Source organism: Ischnura elegans, chromosome 5 (assembly GCF_921293095.1).
Source record: "Ischnura elegans chromosome 5, ioIscEleg1.1, whole genome shotgun sequence".
Lineage (NCBI taxonomy): Eukaryota > Metazoa > Arthropoda > Insecta > Odonata > Coenagrionidae > Ischnura > Ischnura elegans.
The window spans coordinates 28669525-28688815 of NC_060250.1; the positions used below are offsets into that span (position 1 = coordinate 28669525).

Sequence of the window (19291 nt, forward strand, 5' to 3'; positions counted from 1 at the left end):
GTACGCAACGCTGGTAAAACTCCGGTAAATAAATACAAAAAAGTAATTTTTAAAACTTAGGTTACATCTTTTATTTTTTATCTTGATTTGCACACTCGACATCTTCGCCGGGAGTTATCAGTATTCCTTCGGAGGAAATTCCCCATTCTGCCTTTCAACGGTCATGCTCGGGTATGTCATTTTTCGTAGGGTGTCTCGTATATGCGCATCGATTTTTATGCCAAACGCCATCAGTCATTAAAATACAATTATATAAGTGAAAAGGTTGGTGAAAATGACAAAATTAGAACTAGAGATACTTAAATAAAGTCAGTAAATCGAAGAAAAAATTATTCTGAAGCAGAAACTTGTTCTGAGAATTAGGATTCAATAATGTTGCGTTAACGCAACGCTGGGGATTAATGGGTTAACCGCATTATTGATACTCGCTCAGAGGTTTTGTTTTATAAAGCTCAAAGATGCTCATTCCGCTCAAGATTGCTCAGGCCCTTCTCGCTGTTAATTTATGAAATACATGCAGTTTTTAAAATTTGAGCTAACATATCCACCTTTAAATTGCCTTTCAGAGGCCAGCAGGATGAAATTGATGGTAGCCTGTGAGTTCCGTGAACCATCAAGTCACATGGTACTCACTCATCATTAGCTCCGCGCCCCCGGTGCGGCGATGAAGCCCACAACCCGCATCCGACGGCGACTGCGCGCCGGCCTGGAGGCCCACCTCGGGCGCCCTTGAATGGCCGGTCCGAGGGGCCCTCCGATGGGGTCCCTACGCTTCATCCTCTTCCTAGTCCCCCTGCTTCTCTCGGGGGTCCCTGGTACGGGCCCTGCGACGACCCATGGGCCTTCAAGTGAAGGGACTCCGCTGCCTTCGCAAGGTGTTTACCAACCCATGTCCTCTGCTTCTCCGCAATCGCAGTTCAGAGAACCAATCACTTCACCTAGACTCTCAGAAGTCGTCACGGTGCCATCCATTGAGCACTCCAGACCCGTAGACCGCGTTACTTCAACTTCAATGGCTCCGGAAATCGCGACCACTACATCAGACACCCCTGATTCTAAGACAACTGCTTCTAGTATCACCGCTTCTAGGTCCACTGCTTCTACGGCGTCGGCTACTGGGACCACTACTCACAGTGAAGGTTCACTTTCATCAGTGGCTGGAACCAAGCCATCTACTGTGTCATCGCCCTCAATACATGGTGATTCGATTGGGAATGGAAATACTTATAGTTCTTTGATTGACGACAAAGCGTCAACCGCAAGCACTCTTGTCCCACCTAACTCTGGGCTGGAAGCGCCACCGGTGACAGAGAAGGTGGACTCCCGTAATTCCACCGTTGGCAGCATCCTCGAGCCGCAAGGCAAACGTGAATATGTGAGTATCGGTTCCCATGAGAGAAACGAAAGCGTCCTGGAAGTATATACCCCGCCTGCCAGTCCAGTGGATGCTGGGAACGGGACCACGGTGTCTTCAATTCCGACTTCAGCAACACAATTCGGATTGGGTCTCGGTTCGACATCAGTAGTTCCCACAGTGGGGGCAACCACCGTCCCTACGGCTAATCTTACCCTCGCGCCTACTTCGGAGGCTCCGCGTGGCGTGAGCATGGCTCTGCCCCCGGGGGAAGCGAACGTGGCGTGGCCGGTGAAGCGGGAGGCGGTGGTGGAGGGGGAGCTGGTGCTGGGGGGCCTGATGATGGTGCACGAGCGTGGCTCCGGGGGCAAGGAGGGCGAGAAGGGCTGGTGGTGCGGGCCCGTAATGCCGCAGGGCGGGGTGCAGGCCGTCGAGGCCATGCTCTACACTCTGGACGTGCTCCGTGGAGTACCACACCCGCACCGGCCGGGTGCGGGCTCGCTGGATGTGGAGGGGTTCCTACCCGGAGTGTCCCTAGGAGCCCATATCCTCGACGACTGCGACTCGGACACGTACGGGCTGGAGATGGCGGTGGACTTCATCAAAGGTATTTTAATATTTGAAATTTTCCCTCATTCCTTTATCTATGCTAAGATATGCATGTTACGTCTCTCCATTACGTCTTATTCCGAGCGCTTAATTTCTTATGAGTTGTTCTTATTCGTGTACCAATGTGACTCGAGCAGGCAATTATTTCTCACTTTTTCTCTGCGGACATTATTTTCAATTTTCCCCCCATTATTTTTTCCTCGTAATTGCTGTCTTATTGCTAAGTTAAGCTATATAGTTGTCCTTTGTTTGTCAGTATTCCGAAGTTCCCTTTCTTTTCTTTATTTCATTCTCACCTCCTTGTTTCTTTCCTTAATTGTTTAAGTGATCTTCAGTATCCTCCTAGAGCTTTAAATGTCAATCAAAAGGTTTCTTCTTCAAACATATTTTCATCTGGTCAGTGTTTCCTATTACTCCTTCATGGTCATAGAATGCCTTTCTATTGATCCAAAAATGTAATCATCATTCAATCGCAAATATTTATGTGACATTGTGACCATCGCGGCCTTAACTGCAAGCTATGTCGAGGTAGCAATATTTCAGGGAAAAATGAAGCTAAACTAGCCGGAAAGATACGAGAAATATTGCTGCTTAGTATTTGCTTCGGAAATCTTCTTCGTACAAGTTAAATTTCATAGGTATGTAAGCACTACGTAAAAATCGCGGAGGTTGCATGATAATTGACATATTTGCACCAAATTTACTCGTAATTTGACTTTCATATGGAATTTCCTCTCTGGCTAAAATTATTGAAAATGTTAAATGAGACTTCGAGAAATATGACCGTTACCACGGTTTTAAACGCGGAAATGACGGAAGACGGGCACTCGACTTCATGTAGGAAAGGACATGCATGATTTAAAAGAGACTTATCAATTGATATAAAGGCCGGTTATGTTACAAGTTATGTATTTTCCATGTTTCCTTACACACTTAACCTTGCAAAGTGTTTTCATGGACATAGTTTTAACAACCTCAGGAAAGCAATGATACCTCTTTTTTACGGTGGTCTGATACCCTTTCGGGCGAAAAGCAACGATCTTCCTCCAATTCACCTTCCAATGCCGCGGAATGATTCAATTGGTACTGCCTTGCTTCTCGTTTGCTTGTCGTCCGATGTCGTTACTGAGAGTTAAATTGGACGTTCGCGCGGCCATCGCAATTCCCTTGGTAGTGACTTTGTGGACGAGGGCCCGTGGTCATAGGCTGCCTTGACCAGCGGTCAACCCCTTCTCCACCTTGGCGTGCCGTCCCTTGCAGTGGTCCCGATGGGATGCGTCGCCCGAGGGCTTGCATGCTAACTAGGGCCGGCTGCCGGATTGGATCGTCCTCTGTCCCTGCGATCGGCATCTCCTAAGAGACAATTAAACGTCGCGCAGCCATCCATGGATATGGCAACGGCTAGTCACAAGGGAAAGAGAACCACCTCATGAAGTCATTCAAGCTTGTCATGGAATCAATTTCATCGACTCATTTAGAATTCATCACGATTTCTCAATGCTTCATAGACTAACAGGTAAAGGAGTTTCCCATAGCTATATTCATTTCCTTCCGATGCCGCCTAAAGGTGAAAATTACAAACTATAGGTTATGCATGAACGCATTCTATTTAACCTGGTTGTAGATAAAACCAAAACTAGAATAATAACGATACTGAGTGGTACGAAAAAAATTATTAATACCATTTCAATGAAATACTGCCTATTTCAAAATTGTAATGACCACATAAAACTTGTAAAAAATTTGGAAATCCATCCTTTTTATTTACTGTTCATTTCCATATCGGTCACACATGCACACTTCCAGGAAGTTGAAGAAGAGGAGTTTATTTATTTATTTATTATGTTTAATGTTCGCCCTACATATACATAATTATAGGGCGAACAATACAGGAATATAACTACAAAAAATTGAAAATAAATTGGTCACAGCCACAAAATAGTAACAATCATGATAACAAATGCTGAAAAATATTAACTAAATACTATCGCAGTCGCGAAACATATTCTTAACATCTTTTACAAAGCAGTATTTCTTTCGATATAAGTCTAGATCGTTGAAAATTTTGTTATATAGTACACAAATCCTTCGTATTGGCGTATTGGAACAATAATTTGTTTTAACCTTTGATATGTTAAATGGTCTTTTAAACCGGCTATTAACATTTGGAACTATTATTTTTATTTCCTTCAGTAACTCATAACATAGACCCTTATTGATAACATCATGCAGAAACAGAAGAACGTTTATGGTTCTTCTATTTTGCAGGGTATGGAGACCAAACACTCTTAACAAGTCACTATAACAAACATAATTTTCGAAAAGCGGATACTCATGATATAATACAAAATATAGAAATCTTAAAAATCTCTTTTGAACCTGCTCTAGCATTACAATATGCTTCTTTAAATAGGGATTCCAAATAACTGACCCATATTCCAACTTACTTCTTACATAAGAGTAATACAAGGTCTTAAGTACCATCTCAGAGTCAAAATATTTTGACATACGGTATATAAAGCCCAACAGTTTACATGCAGTTATGCTAATATTCAATATATGTGTGGTGAAATACATTTTGCTATCAAAGGTGACCTCTAGATCCTTCAATTCATTAGTCCTATTCAATTTGGATTCTTCCATATGGTAATTGAATTTGATTACATTTTTTCTCCGTGAAAAAGATAAAACAAAACACTTATCAACATTAAAAAATAAACCATGTTCATGAGACCAGGTGACCAGACTGTTTAAATCTGACTGTATCTGTAGACAATGTTGTAAATTGTTCACCTTTCTATATATTTTAACATCATCTGCAAACATTAGACATCTTGAATGATGGATACATTGTGGCAAGTCATTAACAAATATCAAAAACAGAAGTGGACCCAGGTTCGAGCCTTGGGGTACATCAGATATAGCAGATTATTTGTCAGACACCACGTTTCGATACACTACGTATTGTTTTCTTTCGTATAGAAATGAACTCAAAAGAGTTAACAAAGAACCCGTAATGCCAATACTTTTCAGTTTGCTTAGCAATATGTTATGTTGTACAGTATCAAAGGCTTTTTTAAAGTCTAGGTAGACTGCATCCACCTGAGAACCGCTATCCATGGAATTCATAACATAATCAGTTAAGATAGCTAGGTTGGTAGTTACTGACCTATTAGCTTTAAAGCCGTGTTGTGTATCACTTATCTGATTTTTTATGAGAAAGTTAATAGGCTTGCATAAAATACCCTCAAATATTTTTGAAAAAACAGACAATATACTTATAGGCCTATAATTTTTTATGTCGTTTCGTTCTCCCTTTTTAAAAATGGGACACACCTAGGCAGTTTTCCATTTTGTGGGAAATACTCCACTTTTTAAAGAGGTATTAAGCAGCTGACATGAAGGTTGAGCTAAGATGTCTTTATATACTTTCACAATATACGCAGGGATATTGTCAGGACCAATAGACTTTTTGGTATCTAAACTTTGGATTGCTTCAAGCACTTCATCCTTGCTAATACTAATAATAGTTATATCATCATTGTTTTGGGCAAGGGTTTCGTTAACACACTTTATCTTAGAGGGATCCACTTGTGTAACATTGCAGACATAAAATATTCTTTAAATGCATTAACTATTTCTCTTGGTGAGGCAAATTCACAACCATTTAGTGCAAGCACTTCAGGGATATGACCACTAGCCTTATTTTTTCTCACAAATTTCCAAAAACTAATATAGTTCCCGTTCACATCTTCATGTTTGATATTTTCCAATTGAGCACTTAAAGCTTTATTAATATATTCTCTAACTTCTATTCCTAAAGTATTGTATTTTGATTTGTGATAACTTGACCCAGTTTTCTTGAACAGTAGTCTATGCCTATCTTTCTTCCTTATTTTTTTTAATTACTTCGTCATTGTACCACGAAGGATACTTGTACTTTGATATTTTACATTTTGGGATAGATATATCAATCGCTTCATATAGGTAATTGTAAAACATTTCCAAACCAATATTGACATCACTAGTACATGAAATTGCGTTCCAATCTTCACTCCGCAGCTCCTCATATAATTTCAAGTAGTTACCTCTTTTAAAGTTATATGAATTGCCAAAATCATCTATTGTTTTTTTTGTAATACCACAGTCATAATGAACGGTTACTGCTGGGTGATAGTGATCTTCTTTAATCACTGGCAACGTACAGCGAATCACCTCAATATTACTCTCGACCACATTAGTAAGAACAAGATCAAGAAATTTTCCGTAACTATTTTCCACATTGTTCTTCTGTTTCAGACCCATTAAGTTCATGAACATCAACAACTCAATACATAATGGTGTTCTCGTTTCAATGGATGACATGAATGAAGGGCAATTAAAGTCACCAAGGATAAATATTTCATTATTAATAATTTCACTATAGGTCAATTGGCAAAAAAATTAGTATACACTTCAAGCGCAGCATCTGGAGGGAAATAGACTACACATAAATACACCCATTTATTATTTTTCACCTGCACCTTGATCCAAATATTTTCATCACATGTTTCTAATTCTTTTTACCTCATTGACTTATACGTATCCTTCACCATTACCATTACTCCACCACCTAGTTTTTTGCCAGTCAAAGTCTCATTTCTGTCTTTCCGATGTAATTTGTATCTGTCACTCATGCATACCTCTGAATCACTTATATAATTATTAAACCAAGTTTCACTTATACATGTTATATCATTGTCAAGATCACCTAACGAGAAGTTGAACATTTTTAACTTACTTCTTAAACCTCTCACATTCTGATAATAGATGGAGTTGGAAGATAAAAGGATGACTTGCAAATAGAAGGAATCCAAGCCTTTTGTTCCTTATGAAGAAACATTATTTATATGAAGTTCGCTCTAATAATTGGCTCGTTTTTTTCTAACGGATAAAATAAATTTTAACGCGTCGCGAAAGGTATCTCCACATGACCTGCCGCAGTTATGTTGGCGGTGGATTGGTTCCCATGGCTATAAGTTGCACTGACATACTTGATTTTTTTATATTTCGACTTCTATAAAGCCTCAATGTGATTCATCACCATTTAAGTGCGCACAAAGTGATATTTGCACTCACTCCTTGACCTAGAGGCGACGAATTTCATCAATCTTGAGATATAATTTTGAAATTTATTTTTTATGCTGATTAACTTTACGTTAAATATGCATTAATCATAATCAAAAATTTGTTTTAACTGTAAAATTTGTTTAAAGACTGTTTTAATTATCTAAAAACTCATTGAAAATCGGAATAGGGTAGAATGCCCTATTGTTGGCACTCCCCAGTTGTTGGCACTCTGTAATTAACTGTGTGATATTAAGAGATAGGGATGCATTGCATTTTTGATGCTTCTGTATTTAGAATCAAAGAAGTTTACTAAATATGTATTAGCGGTTCCGTCCACCTTACACCATTTGAGAAGTGACTGCGGACCATATAACCAAGTGCTGCATTTTCTTTGGAGAAATTGGAGGTTTTCTTAGCGGAAAATTAAGAATGTTACTTCATTTGGATGCGTTTTTTATCAATATTAACCCATTAAATAGTATGAAACTTAGATATTTGTAATGATAGTAATACCTCAATGAGGGTGTTTTTTATTTAGAGCCTGTTATCGTAATTAAAATTGATTTTTATGGGGTGCCAATCACTGGTATGTAAATATTGTTAGTTTCCAGTGATTGGCACTGGGTGCCAAGTATTGGAAATTTCAGCAACTACATTTATATATTTATTTTGTTCGCCAAATGCATTGTACTGCTAGTATAAATGTGCATTTTATATTTTGACTCATAGAAATGAGCGTAACCAGTACTTGGCATGGGTGCCAATAACTAGAAAAATGGGTGCCAATAATTGGATAATTAATGACCTCAAAGAATTCCAAGCAAAACAATTGATGATTGATGATGCCAAGAATTCGAGAAAAATAATCGCGGAAATCCTTCTAAGGGCAATACTCCTGGAAATAAGTGGTATCATGGCTTCCTATACCCTGAAATTTCTTACCGTTCATTTGAAGGAGTAACTGATGCAAGTGCATGCGTGAGCGATATCCTATATATATCCGAGGCTGGTTTAAACCTATGGAGGACATTCTTAAAGAACAAAACAAGTATGATATCCTCTCTGATCTGAATAGTGTGTTAGTTGGCGAATAAACTAATTTCATGTCATGCCCTGAAAAGAACTAAGTGCTTGCCCCTCTGGATAAAAAAATGTATATGAAGTTACCCCCACCGTCACGTGAAGGCAACACTAACCGTCATAATTACCTTTTCATCCTCAGGAAATACATCTACATCTACGTAATACCCCGCAAGCCGCCTAAAAGGCGTGTGGCAGGGGGTGTTAGGACACCAGCCGTTTACAGCTACAAAAATACGTGTCCTCCGATGATCATCTACCTTCTGCAGAGGATCCCTAATAAAATAGTCCAAAAGGTTCCTGAAAAATGGGGGATAGGGCGCAGTGGCAATGGGTGGATGAGGTCAAAGTGTTTTTTAAATTTATTGGGAATGTTTTTCATCTTTATCTTTTGGAAAATAAAATCCCATTACCAGTAGTGTTGTTTGTAGATGGCCACAAAACCCATCTGCTATACCACCGCAGTTCGCTATTCAAAGAATTTCAAATTATTCTAATTGCTCTGTACCAAAATGCCACAAAAATATTGCAACCCGCTGATGTGGCTGCCTTTAGGCCAATAAAGACTAGTGGAAGGATGCCGTACTCGAATAGACCAAAAACCCTAACGCCGATAAAAAGAGGATTTTGTTCGCATTCTTTCAGCCATATTAAACAACATTGACTTATCTAGAATAGTTAAGAATGGTTTCAGGGCATTAGGTCTATATCCATGGAATGCCAACGCAATAGATTATTCTAAGTGCCTAGGAAAGCGTTCATCCAAAGTCAGTGTGAATATCTCAGTTTGTAAGATGAATCCACTTCCATAAGATGATTTTTCTTTGATGGTTGGGGAAGAGCAAAGTGAAATTTTTTAAAGTATTCAACAAAATTTGGGAAAAGGAGAGGAATTCAGAGTTCTATATAGATTGTGGGAGCGCTATCAAATTACAATGCAAATTGATGGAGAATGAGGAAGAAGGAACGGGTGATAAAGTAATTGTACTTGTACATAACCAGCATAACACAGAAGATAGGACTACCGATAGATTTATGTGGAGACTGAGGCAGCATTATCTGAAATTCCTGCTGAGCCACACATACACAGGTCAGACCTAACCGTGGGTCCATGCCACGATGAAGGACCATATAGTGTAACCTCAATGAATATCATTCTTTTTTGGCCCGAAACACGAAAAAGAAAGGAAAAAAGAAGTACCGAAAGGGTACCATTTGTACAAGACGTAAATTGACCCCAGAAAAATGGAAATAATGCCATGACAAGAAAAAAAGAATAAAATAAGAAACTCAAACAGAAAAGGAACTAAGAAAGGAGGAAAGGGAGGAGAAAAAACTGCAGAAGCAAGCAACAAAAAAGACTTTTAAAGAAAAGGCAATAAAATGACCATTCAAAATAGAGCCAAAGAGAATGTAAAAGGCAGCTAAACCATTGATATTAGGAAATGAGCAGGAATAGCTACCATCCCAAAGTATTTTTAGTACATCTTTACCACAAAAACAATAGGTGATTCAAAAGGAGTAAAAGAGTCCATCCAGCTGTGCGAAGGGTCCCAGGTTACCTAAGCGAGGTCCTACAGCCTTGCGAAGGTGTCAATTCGGGGGTGTGTGCTTGTGTCTGTGGTAGTCGCGTGGAAGTAATTCCCGTAAACTGTAACAGGAGGGCATTCTGGTGAAGTGTTTTTTCCTTATTCCTCTGGCGAGTGGTGTCAAATTTTACGGCCATTTGAGAACCCACTATTGAATCCTCTATTATAGAGGCCGTAGATCTCATTTCCCCCGTTAACCAACTATCATCTATCACAACAACAAGGTCAAAAGTCTTTCGCCATTGAATCTCATCGTTCACTGGCATTGGAAGAAAAGTCGTACTCACACCTGTCAGTGGAAGGAATTTACCAATGGTATGTGTAACTCCTATGTGGGGCAAAAGAAGGTAGGAATTGAATGCAGCAATTGCAAGAAGTTGTATCACCTAAATTGTGTCCCAAAAACGCACCAAATGCATCTTCCAGATGATACTAACTTTAATATATTTGTTTGTTATGAATGCTATGAGTTTTCAGAGGACAGCACTTCCCAAACTGATCTATAGATATTTTGAAGAGATAAAACAAATATTAATCTAAATACATAATAAACATGTAAAGTTTTACTTTTTGAGTCCAAAAATAATTTGTTTTGAGCGTAAAATCATTAAAACGTAAAATTTTTAAGTTACAGCATTGGATTTTCACTTAAAGATATTTTACCACCTCTCACTGTTTTAATATACTTACAGGTAAGATAATGATCGATTCATTAGCTTAAAAAGGCTATATTTCTTTAATATATTATAACTTAAAAGAAAATGTGCTAAGCAGTGCGTGAAAATCTGGTGTGCCAATAACTGGAAAACAGTGTGTCAATAACTGGAATAAGGGTGCCAATAACTGGGATTATTGGACTTTTTAAACAATTATTTTTAGTAAATAGTTGTATGTAAAATATAATTCGCTCACATGGGGAAACTAAAGCAACATGTCTCTCAGATCTAAGGCAAGTTATAAATAAACTGAAGTTGTGATACAACGGTCACAAGAGTTAATTTTCTTCGTCAAGGTCCTTAAAGTGCCAATAACTGGGTAGTTTACCCTATCGCAGTTTGAAAATGATTTTAGTGTTCCTATCGGGATGCAGTAGCTCATTAAATTGTAACCTCATAAGAGAAATTATATCATGTGATTAATGTTTGTGAATTTAAATTTGACTTCATATTTATGAGCTAGTTTCACCAAGTTTTAAGAAAATTTTATCGGTTATAAAACATTAAAAGTTAATTTTATGAATCGATGATGCATATAATTTAGTATAATATCAATAAAGTAGTTCAAGTTGAGTAATCTAGTTGATAAAAATCGAGAATGTGCATACAATGCACGGGTGGGTGGTTTTTAAAAAATGAAACCAAATATGTAGTAGAGGTTCTGGGAGAGAATTTTAAACTAATTTCGTTAAATAATTTTCTTATTCCATACCTCTTTAGGAGTACAAGTAAATAAAATTAAGGTTCTGGATACAAAGATTTAGGTAAAATTAAAAGTTATGACTGCTATGAGTGATAACTTAGGTATAACTCACGGTACTGACTCACTTGTCAGAAGATCATGATTGTTCAAAGCTAAGAGCATTGTTACTGGAGTCCGTTAAGGCCTTGAATTAGCTTTTGAGTGTGCGGTAACTCGGTAACGAAGTTGTTCTGCCGACAGCAGGCGTACAACTCCTGAATAATTGGAGATTTTTCACAGGAAATCTATCGTGTTTGAAGTCTGGCATGCATGCGGACACGATTCTTTTTCGCCTGAGGTCCCAAAAAAACGGAGGGAAGACGAACTCATTATAGTGCGAACTCAATGTACGAAACATTTTGATTGATCTGGCAGTAAGAGAAGACGGTTCACAATTAGTAAGCAATATGTGAAGAAAAAGGAACAAGAATATTAGGATAGTGTCATAAGTGAGGGAGGGAGAATGAGGTAGTTTTTTTTTCTACACTGGCCAAGGGATTTGACTTTTTTTGCTTATAGGTACAACTATGCTGATAAGTCAAAAAATAATTTCATTTTTATGTATCTACAACACTCGAGCATATAGTAATTCCTTTTTCCTCTGCTTTATTGTCCCCCAAGGACAAATATTGTAATTTTTCAGTTATTGCTTCAAATCTACTTTTACATGTTAAATGTTTTCTATGGTTGATTATCCCTTCAAAGTTCCTTGTTTTGTAAATTAAATCAAATAAATTAAAATTCAAGTCAACATAAGATTCTGATAATTACATGATGCGTATATTATAAATTTATTGTATGATTTGGCTGCAAAAATAAAACTATTTTCGTTATTGCCATCGTATTTGAATAAAGCCTTTCAGTTACTTGATGTTTACGAAGACCAGAATTTTCGAAGGAATGACCAGGAACCATGAATGAGGGCAGTGCTGGGTCATGTTAAAGACTACACTATTTTGCGAATATGGAGGCTTTACCTAGAAGGGCGAAGAGTGGTAAAACTCTTATTGTTATTAGCGTGGTTTCTTTTTCTTCCGCTCGTATGAAAAATGACAATGAAATTAAATGATTTATAATTAGTCTATGAACCATTTTGTGCATTGTTACGAAAGTGTACTCCTCAATTGACTAGACGGTACTCTTTGTAAACTCATTATTATTGTTAAAATAATATCCTTTTTTGCACCAAAAATTTAATCAATTAAAACATTTGTGGCTCAAACTGCAACTAAGGTGTTTCTTTTATAGTTGAGGATTGCGTTATTGCATTGCTTGATATCTATGACGATAAACCCTACATTCGAATCCAAAACTTACGATAAAAAATAAAAGTCAGCGAGGCAGAAATTTATAAACAAAATACAATGACTTTTTAAACATATAGCAAAACATATTTCCCAGCTTTGATCCCCTTTTCAAGCTCCATTGGTGGCCCTAGGATTGCGAATATTAATTTCGCGCCGCCGCGCCGCTCCTCGTCGTCGTAGTTCTCTTCTCCGCCGAGTGAGACCAAGGGCGTTGGGTCAATAGGTTCCCTTCAGTAACTGCGTTGCCCGCCAGATGTCTCTTGCGTGCTCTGAAGGTAAATTTGGGAAAATATGAGTAAGATTTTTCGTTTTGCTGGCGTGTAATTTTCCAGCGTGATCACTATTTATTTGGTTTTATATCTCCTTTTGCTGGCATATCAAGGTTTCTGATCATGTTCCATCTCAAGAGTCTCAAATGGCATATTGAATATCTGCAAGGCCATGCATACATATTTACATTTATTATACTTAATGACGTGAACACAGTTTTAAATTCAAGATTAACGTTATTGTATTCATGGAGCAATATCATTGGCAGACACTTTTATCAAGAGAGGTGTTAACTAGCGATGAGCGAAAATGTGATTTACCAATCGCTTCGTTACCTGTGACTGCTATAGTAAAGAGGAAACTGTAACTACGTTCACCGAGGAGAATCACTCCTAAAAGAAGCGGAAGAAAAAGAATTTGTGGCGCTGCTATTCCTGCTACTCTATCCAATACCAATGAAAGAGCTCTCCGCAAAAGGAACGAATAAACTTATTGAAAATTGGAGAATTAGGCAAAACATTTTTTTGAGGGAAGAGTTCTGATTCTGAGTCTATATTACGATAATTAAGTTAATTTGATATGGTAAAGGAATAGATAAGGTGCAAACATTAAAATCACGTTGGCATTATTCTACCATATTTTATATTCAAACCGTTGAGTGTATATTTCGTAAAGAATGTCTTATTCATCATAAAGTATGAATAAGACATCCTTTATTATACTGTTGGTAGCAGTGGTAGCAGCCGAAGCTATCTTCATCGTATTCACAATCGCAGTGATTTCGTAATTCAGTAATTTAGTCACCGGCAGTGATCGGTTACCTCTCTTCGATCACAGGTATCGCTAATCACTTGGCAGCAGCCTGTCCTTTTATCACCGAATCCAGTGATCTAATCACAGTGATTTCGAGTATTAAATCACCGATAGTGATAGCTACTTTTCAGTAGCGGTGATTCAATCACCGTTGGCGATATATAGCTCATCAGTAGTTCTAACTCTCGGAGCGAAGTACGTTGGAACGAGAATATTGTGTGCATTATATACGTGGTACTCTGTGCATGAGCAATAACATCATTTCTCACACCAAAAACATTTATCTGTAAAACAATTTTAGGCTCAAATACTCACTAAGGTGTTTTGTCTACTGTTGAGGTGATTGAATTCTATTATTAAAGCGATCGATCAAGCATTATATCAAAAAAGTAATCGGATAATAAGTTTAGGCTAAAATTGCAACTATGGTGTTTTATCTCTAGGTGAAGGTATTGAATCGTATTATTATAAAAATACATCCTGCATTTTATTTCAAAACTTACGTAAACAAGTTAAAGTCAAAATAGCAGAAAATAATTAACAAAATGCAATGAATTTTTAAATATATCGTACCAAGATGATGAAAAAATATGTTCTTGAAAACCTCAGTGCAGCTGTAAAACAACTAAACTGAATTTTATATCATGGTATGCAGCAGTCCTAAGAAGAGTGAAACGTTATTTTATTTTTAAGTGACACGGAGCTCAGTAGATAAAATATGTTGTTGATCGATTCATATTTTCATTTTTTTTATTTTTAAAACTGGTCATACTTTTGTGGGAAGAGCTGAATAAGCCCCATTATCATTGTACCCGCATACGAATTCAAGATTACTTAAATATCGCTGCGTTCAAGTAGGCAGAATAGGAAATAGGAAAGCCCTGCATTTTCTATTTAAAGTTTTGATTCGAAATATTTTTGACGCATATTGAAAATCAAATTATTCGTAGGAATCCATGATATAGGGTGGCAGAACTAGATCTCAGAAATCTACTTGCTTTAGTTATTCGTTACCCTGAAGTAGGAAAAAAAGACACCTAAACTACCGACGAGGACGGAAAAGTACTTGATACAATATAAGTGGCAAAAATGCTATTAATAATCGAGGGCTGTGCGGAAAGTAAACTCTGTTTGCTCAATACGTTAAAATTTGAGGGGATTTCGTTACGCTGCTGTTGCGTCGGCATGCACGGCAGGTCAGTAAGTGTACAGTCGTGGTACAGTGAATGACATTGGAGCCCAAGCTTTTTTTTTGGTAGCTTGTCAAAATGTGTAGTGCTATAGAAAATCCCGCCAGTGTAAAGTACGTGCTGTTATACGATTGTTCACAGCTAAACAATGTTCGGCAGCAGTAATTCAAAGAAAATTTTTTTGCTATGTATTGCCCGAAGATTATGAGTGAAGAAGTTGTTATGGAATGGGTTTATGCATATGAAGATATGACTTGGCTTCCAGCAATTTGAGGATGATGCAGAGATCAAGTATGCGGTATCCGGATAACTAAAGCGAGGCAGAAACCAACAGCCGACACCTTCGACCTGAAGACGCTGGCAGGACAGCCAGCGAAACTGTTGTCAATCAACCAACAACCTGACGCGGAAGAAAACCCTGGAGAAATGCAGAGATCATAAGAGAAAAATTGGGGTGATTTTTAGAATGAAGTTTCCGGCTAGGTAGCATGGCAGCCCTGAGGGTAGAGCATTTGGCTAATGATCTAGGGGTGCATTTGGCTAATTATACAGTTGGAGCCTTCAAATCTAGTCCTCCGGGCAACTATGAATAAAATTATCGAAGTGCGAGGAAAAACATTAAATCTTACCCTGAAAGTTTTTTTTCGGTAGATTTCTGTGACGAAATCCCATTATGATATCAATTAATAGCTTCATGAATTATCGCATAATGTTCGTCGGGAATATGCTTCTCCAGTGTAGTCCAATCTATTACTTTCTTTGCCTTGCATACTCGGAATTTTGAAATAATGAATAATCTCCTTTCAATGAGGAGCCGTCTTTTTCTTTCTCAATTTCTCTCCATTTTCTCATCTACGATAATGATAACTTTTCCATCTCTATAAAAACTTCCTCAATGGCGAACGTCATTAATGCATCTCAATTTATTAACGTCTGCTTCCCAAAAATTTAATTTTGATGGAAAACCTCTGTTTTCCTTCTCTGGACTCCACATCATTTAGATGCAATAATGAGGCTATCTAAACGAAAAAAGAAAGGCTAAGCAAAAATGAGGTAGGACAAATACTTTTTTGCTATCACCCGTGGTCCAGTTTTAATTCAATTATAAAATTGATAACAATTGTTTTAGTGCATATAATGTCATATATAATATAATATAAATATATTTTGGGGTCGCGTCTTATGATCACCCCTCCTCAGAGCTTCCTTTTACTACCAAACTGTGAACATACAAAGCAATCAGGAAAATGATTAGGCGGAGAAATATTTAAATAAATTCTAACCTAAATAATTACAAAAAAATAAAAATCAATGCAAAATATTTATGTGGAGAAAATCTTACTTCTAATTTTTACATATTTATCCGATGTAATTGCAGTATTCCACGGATTTCATTACAATTGTGAAGAATATTACTCATTTCTTCAGAAAACTGCAGGGCAGGATCCGCTTATTTAACAAAACTATATACGTGCTACTGCAAATTTCGCTATATCAGTATCAAGTCGTCACTAGCCTAATAAAAATAATTGCAAATTATTTGAATTTCTAATATCCTAAGTTAAAGGCCTGATTCTCGTTTCTCAAAATGAGTTTGAAATAAACATATTGTCAGAGCATAAAAACCATCAAACTTCTGTAAATATTTACCATAAATATAGCTGACTGCCATCAACCTGATAAGATAATTCAAATGCATGTGTACTTGAGATGTTCAAGGACATCATCAGTCACCATAAAATTTTTTTGAGCTTCAAAAAGGGAAGTGGGAACTTCACCAGATGTCTCCGTAATTTTTTGATACAACGACTGAAATCGAGCTTTTGTGTAATATATTCTCATTTCCGACAGATGAAAGGCTTAGATGATAACATATTGCTACATTTTTATGGGATGAAAGAAATAATGAGCGACTATTCAGTTAAAATAATAAGATGAACCCAAATCTAAAACGAATAAACTCGCTTGCGAGTTTGATCGTTTTTGATTTTCACAGGAAAAAAGTAAGCTATAAATGGACGAGGAAAAACCCAACTCATTCCGGTATTATTATTTTATACTTTTACTATTGATTGAATAAGATAGTTGTTAATTGAATACTTTATAATATGTATATTTTCCTTGAGAATATATTCTTTCCTGCAAAAATAAATTTATAACCGAAATGCTCGAAAATTCTCTGTGCCGATATCGTTCGACACCGAATTTAATTTTGATTGCCTGACTGAATATTACGTAATCAATTCACTCGTTGCGTTGATTTCCTGCGGCAAGGAACGGATTAGCACCTGGCTGATCAGCAGGGATTTGCTTAAATTTCACTTGTACTACCTTGATGTCAACATTTTTTCTTTTCTTGTCGATTTTTTCTCAAACTTTCTCTTTCGTGGGTCATTCATCTGTAAATTTTCTCTTACCATATTCATGAGGGAAAAGCCTTCAAAAATTCTAGTTGTTGCTCAATTAACTATTCAAATTTCTGTTCCTCATTAATTCATATCCATGCATAACATTTTGATTTTCCTTGGTCCATGATATAGAGTGAACAAATGGTTCTTGTTGGTTAAAAGTGAGGCCTCTACCATTAATCATGAACAGAAACATAAATGAGAATAATTATATCTTTTTAGTACAGGATCCATAATGTAGAGATTATGCAGTACACTGGGATATAGTGGCTAACATTAGCGAAAATATTACATAAATTTGCATGTATGAAACGAATTTTGAATTTGATTAGTTTATTTACAAAAGTTCCTGTAATTGTAATAATCCTGGACAATTTTCTTTCCAATTTAATTCTCCACTAAATCTCTCTGCGAAATTTTTGTGTCAAAATAATACATCCTTATTTTTATGAGACGGTCAATTACTCGTTGAAAATTCTAATTATTCATATAATATGAGTTCATACGTTTCTGTCGGGATATTGTGCCTATTTTCGTGTCTCAGTAAATGGTTCCGTTTAGTTTTATCATCTGACAACCCTCCAGAATTTGCGCAACATATGTTTATTTTTTGTCTATGTCGTAAAAAATTGACTCACTTTTGCGTTTTTCTCGTTTTTTAAGGCACTTGAGTAGGGAATGAACTCGACCAAGTAATTCCAGTGCATTCAAATATTTACATTCGAGCTTCCATTTGTTACATGGTCATCGAAATATTAATTAAGTGTAAAAAACTATTCCGGGATAATAAAAAATTAGCCAATGGTGTGGCACCTACAACCATAAGTTTAATGATATTATTATTTCGAGAACATTGATATTTCCAGGAAACGCACTTAACTTACTCTTTTTACCATTTTTTTAAAATTTTTCAGTCTGTATATTTTCGAAATCTAAAATTTTTGCCTGAAATTTTTGCTGTCATTCTATCTACACAAAAAAATTAAAATTTTTGAAAAATGAAGTTTTTGTTGATTTGACTCAATGGATTCCAGCTAAATCCAATTATTCTTTTAATATATGATATAAAAATTCATCCTATATTTCTAAGGAATCTAAATGTTTTGTCTCAAGCTTTCGATTTCATTCAATTTGGAAAGAATAAGTAAGTAAATTAAAAAACTGAGTTTTAATAATTTTAAGCAATAATCTAATAAAATCTACCAAATTGAGTCCACATAATAATACCTACCACCATTTACCGCATGTATGTGATTCCGAGAATATATTGAAATGGGAATACCTCAGGGGATATCTCTCGAAGTAAAGCGGAGGTAGGAAGATACACAACGTTGACAGGGAGACAGATGCACAAGTGCGTGAGCGGGAGAGAGAAATGAGAGGGGCTTTTTTTATCATTTCGGGTCTAACTCGGGCGGAGAGGTTAGGCGCCGCCGGAGCGATTCATTAATCCCGTAATCCCTTTCGGGCTTATTATATTTACTGCAAGACTCACTTGATAAAAAATGATAAGAGCCAGCAAGCACTCCAGCTGACGTGTATAATTCATTAAAAATCATAATCCAATTACGTGAGCTCTCGCCGACACGCGCCATTTGTTTCCATCTCCTGCCGCTGCTTTTTTGTTTTTTCTTCCGCTGAAATTTCCGCTGCCGCGGCGTACCCAGGAGTGGAATAATGCCCCTCCCCTCTTCTTCCATTTCCCCTTCCCTCTAATATTAGAGCAGGGTCAATATTTATACTTAGTCAAGGAGTGAAATGGAGAAGAACGTGCGATAAGTTACGAATTTTCTCACGAAATTTAATTACGACAGTTACGAAATTAACAAATTCCTTTTCTATTCGTCTTTATGTTATTTTTTTCCTCAGATACCAGTCGTATCCAATAAAATTCTTCATTAAATTCAAGGTCAAACTCAGGCGCTCAAATCTCTCACAACACGCAGAATATTTTTATTCTTGTACAGGCTGATAGCAGTGGTTCTAACGCCTCCAGCCGCAAGCCTATTGAATAGTACGGTGATGCAATTTTTCTTTACCACAACTCCAAGTGCCGTCATCAATAATGCCTCCATCTTGCTACGCATGATGACCTCAGACCTCC

General features: G+C 37.0%; 1 protein-coding gene across 1 annotated transcript in view; it reads left to right on the forward strand.

Annotated features, from left to right (window-relative positions):
* The first annotated feature begins 579 nt into the window (after positions 1 to 579).
* Positions 580 to 19291, forward strand: part of LOC124158643 (metabotropic glutamate receptor 2-like) — a 406333-nt gene continuing 387621 nt past the window's right edge. Inside the window, exon 1 of the mRNA XM_046533846.1 lies at positions 580 to 1961. Within this exon, the coding sequence (XP_046389802.1) occupies positions 734 to 1961 (1228 nt within the window). The 5' untranslated portion in view covers positions 580 to 733. The remainder of the gene's footprint in view (positions 1962 to 19291) is intronic.